At 34.7% G+C, this 3683-nt stretch overlaps 1 protein-coding gene across 1 annotated transcript; it reads right to left on the bottom strand.

Annotated features, from left to right (window-relative positions):
• Positions 1-1945: 1945 nt before the first annotated feature.
• Positions 1946-3344, bottom strand: LOC106332695. Its single transcript, XM_013771171.1, has 4 exons — positions 3111-3344; positions 2895-2977; positions 2305-2360; positions 1946-2223 (listed from the first exon to the last, which is right to left on the bottom strand). Exons 1-4 carry the CDS (start codon positions 3280-3282, stop codon positions 2145-2147), a joined length of 390 nt encoding a protein of 129 aa, XP_013626625.1. The 5' UTR covers positions 3283-3344; the 3' UTR covers positions 1946-2144.
• Positions 3345-3683: the final 339 nt, after the last annotated feature.

Here is a 3683-nt window from a genome sequence, read left to right as displayed (position 1 = left end):
GTATAGGTGTGCGGAGAATTCTATCCAGAGCTTTGGTCCATTCTATCCAGAGCTTTGTGGTTTTTCACTTGCATGGCCGTGTTGTATATTCTTGTTTAGTTTGTAAGGTGTTTATTATCTTTTAGCTACTGATTGTGATTCCGGTGCTTTAGGCATATATGTTCCTGCTTCTTGGTGGCTTTGGGCTTTCGATTATTATTCTCTTTCTGGCTCGTTTTCTTGGTTATTTGCGTTGGTGCTCTAGTTTCTTATTCTTAGTTTGATTATCTTATGATATTAATAGTGAAATAAATATATAATTTGTAAATGAAATAATAAAAATTAGTAAAAATAATAAAATGGTGAAAATTTATGTTATTTTTAATTGTAAATAAATTAAATATTTAAAATATATTTTTATTATTTTATTTATTTCTTGAATTTTAGGGACTAATAAGTGTGAGAAGGATTAGATAGTACATAATTAGAAATTGATAGAACAAATTGCAATAATCTAAAAGAAAAAGGATTTAAAATACAAAAAAAAATATGAGGACACATGTCAACAAACCCCCATTCCACATGTCATAAAAAGGGAAAAAGCCAACTTTATATATATAGATAATATTATCTTTTGAGTTTAAAATCTCAGTAGTGTAAAAAAGTTTAGATTTTAGATTTATTTATAGTACCAATTTAATTAATTTAGATTTGCTTTTAATTAATATATTTTCGCCTAATTAAAATTCATGGATTTTTGCAAATATGACTAAAAACTTCATGTCAAATGTAAAAATGACCTGTGTTTTTTTTTGAAACTTTCATTTGATGTATTCACCCGAGAAATTTGTGTTATTCACGAAAATGCAATTACTATTTTTTTACGAAAATGAGTGTTTTATTCAATCATTCTTATTTTCATCAAGTATTTACAATAACGTCAATACATCAACTACCATGAACAATCAAGTTGAAGTTCGTGATTTTTGGTCATTAATGAGTGAGTCACTTTGTGGATCACTTTCGTGGTGAAGTTGTGCGTGATTGGAGAAGTTAAACAAGATAACTCACGAGTTCAAACAAGATAACTCACGAGTTCAAAGTATGAATTCAGATTTTTTTTTCAAATTTATTTTCGAAGAAGATTTCTCTAGAAGTTTCCAAATCAATGTATATGTTAGTTTTACAATTAACTATTTTGTGTGTTTCTTATAGAAATTTTTTCTAAAAGTTTTCTAACTTTTATTGTCATATAGATATGTTAGTTTTGCAATTAAGCAAAGTTTTATACGAAATATTCTCACTGTTGCAAGAAATTTGCGTAAATTAGTTTTGCAATCGACAAATTAAGAGTAAAACATTTAATATTAATTAAAAGATTTTCCTAAAAGTCTTTTGCCAAAAAAGTCTTCCGGTCAAAATTTATTCTATGATTCTAGTCAAATCTTGATTAGACCGCAAGGGACAGTTGATTTATCCAAGGACGAACAGATAAAGATTAGCTTTGGTGGAATGAAGAGGCTTGTCTTGGAGGCTGTCACTTTCGGGTCGTTTCTTTGGGAATGTTGAGAGCCATGTAGATAATAGGTACCACTTTGTACTGAACTAAAAATGGTCTGTAATGAAAATGACTAATTTAACATTAAGAGCTTGCATCTATAGCTAAAGAGAGCGATAGGGATGATGCTCAACTAAGCAATAGGACTTGAAGAATCTTAAACTGTATGTTACACAAATTACAAGGGAACTGAAATTTTAAGAGTTATGATTAAGCAGAGGAGTGAAGAAGCGGTGTAGAAGTAACCCATTTGCGCAAAACCTCACCAAAGACATTTTAAAAGACAATCACTGCAGCTGAATGAGTGAACTGTTAGTTCCTAGAAAATTAATCTGAGTAACTGAGTGACTGAGTGACCGAAAGATATTAAAGGTGGAGAAAAAGAAAGAAAGGTTAGTTTCTAGGAAATTAATCTGTGAATGTCAAGTCGGGACACAATAAAATTGGGTTGTTTCTAGAAAAGTAACACAAAGCTGCAAGAGGAATAAACACAAAACAAGGTCTGTGGAAAGATTTATCTAGATACATCCTGGTCTTGTTTCAGTTTTTTGGACTACTCACAAGCCGAAGTAATAATATCTATAACAGAACAGACTAATGGAGACTACTACTCTGCCTTGCATCTTTTCTCTAATTCCTCCAAATGCTCAAGGTCTTTGTTGTACTTGCAGATGCGGAAAATACACCTGCCAGTGAATGTTAGAAAATATCAGTCAATTCAATTATACAAGTGTGAAATGTTTGGTGTGTAATAGTTGGTGATGTACCAGTAGAGAAGGATCCCAGCTGCACACAGAACCACGTTCCGTTGAGCCTTGTAGATCTGACAAACAAGTAAAATCGTAAGTATGCTGACCTGAGACATCTAAAGGGAGGATGGAATACAAGACGCAAATAACAGATCGAACATCCCCAAGAGTCGATCATTACAATTGACTAAAGCTCGATGTTTCAGGAACAGAGTCAGTAGGAACGGTTAGTTGCATCAACAATCAACAACCAAGATATTCTCACAAGAAGAGGGCATAAAAAGAACATGACACCAGTTCCACTAAAACAAGTCCCCTTGCAACATTTTCTAGCTTCTAAACCGCAGCTAAGTTAAGCAAAAGAAGATACAAATACTAACCACTAGTACTACTAACTCCTCTTGGGAGTCTGTTACAAAAAAGTATATAATTTGTAAAACTACTAAGAATTCAACTATTGTCTCATTCTCAGACATCTATATCTATTCAATAAACCAAAAGCAATTAATCTCAATCCTTGAATGATTATACATTTCATATCTGATGATTATACAAGTATGAACAAAAACACGCTTTGACTCTATTACCAAATGTGATGATATACTTACGGATTTCTCGTAGCGATCACGCTCTGTAGCAGTGCAGACCTCAGATGAGCACATTAGTCTATGCTCATTCTTCCAGTAAAGATCTGAAACAAACGTGTGACCCAAGCAATTCACATGAGCACATACCAAATTATGGAAAGACCATATCGATCCCCCGAACAAGAAACGGTGAGAAATTAAACGATCTACGGTAGATAGAGAGAGAGAGGTTATCACCGAGGAGTTGAAATCCAGCGAAGGCGACGATGGAAGCGGCAGGCTGGAGTATGAGCGAGACAAGCGACACGATTCGTTTCTTGAGGAGCATAGGGTAAGGGAGAGTCAAGATCACGGCGATCACGACCTCTGCAGCAACAACGTAAGATAGAATCAGCCATTGCAATGCCATATCTTTCTTCTTCTGGATCTCTCTCGATCCTTATGATCTGGATTCTGCGCGCGTCGTACACGTATCTACGCCGTATGCAATGTGCCGGCCGGTCTTTGACTTTTTTTTGGTTCCTTCACTTTTTAGATGATGGGCTTTTTACGGCCCACTATCAGACCACTTCTGGATTCGTTGGTATTAACTTCCGGTTCAGAATGGTTATACAGTTCGGTTCGATTTTGTTTGTCAATACTTTTCCGGTTTGGCTTCAGCTATTTGCTTTCCGTGTCCCCCAATTCCACAGTTGGAATGTTGTTATTGTTGACATGAAGAATTAAACAAAGGGAAGTAGTGGAGGAAGTAGGAGAAGTGACCATATCACTTACCAAATGGGGAGGAGTGGCTAGTCCACTACTAGTTAT

Source organism: Brassica oleracea, chromosome C3 (assembly GCF_000695525.1).
Source record: "Brassica oleracea var. oleracea cultivar TO1000 chromosome C3, BOL, whole genome shotgun sequence".
NCBI classification, from domain to species: domain Eukaryota; kingdom Viridiplantae; phylum Streptophyta; class Magnoliopsida; order Brassicales; family Brassicaceae; genus Brassica; species Brassica oleracea.
The sequence above is the reverse complement of the archived record's forward strand: the minus strand, read 5'-3'. Positions and strand labels throughout refer to the sequence as shown.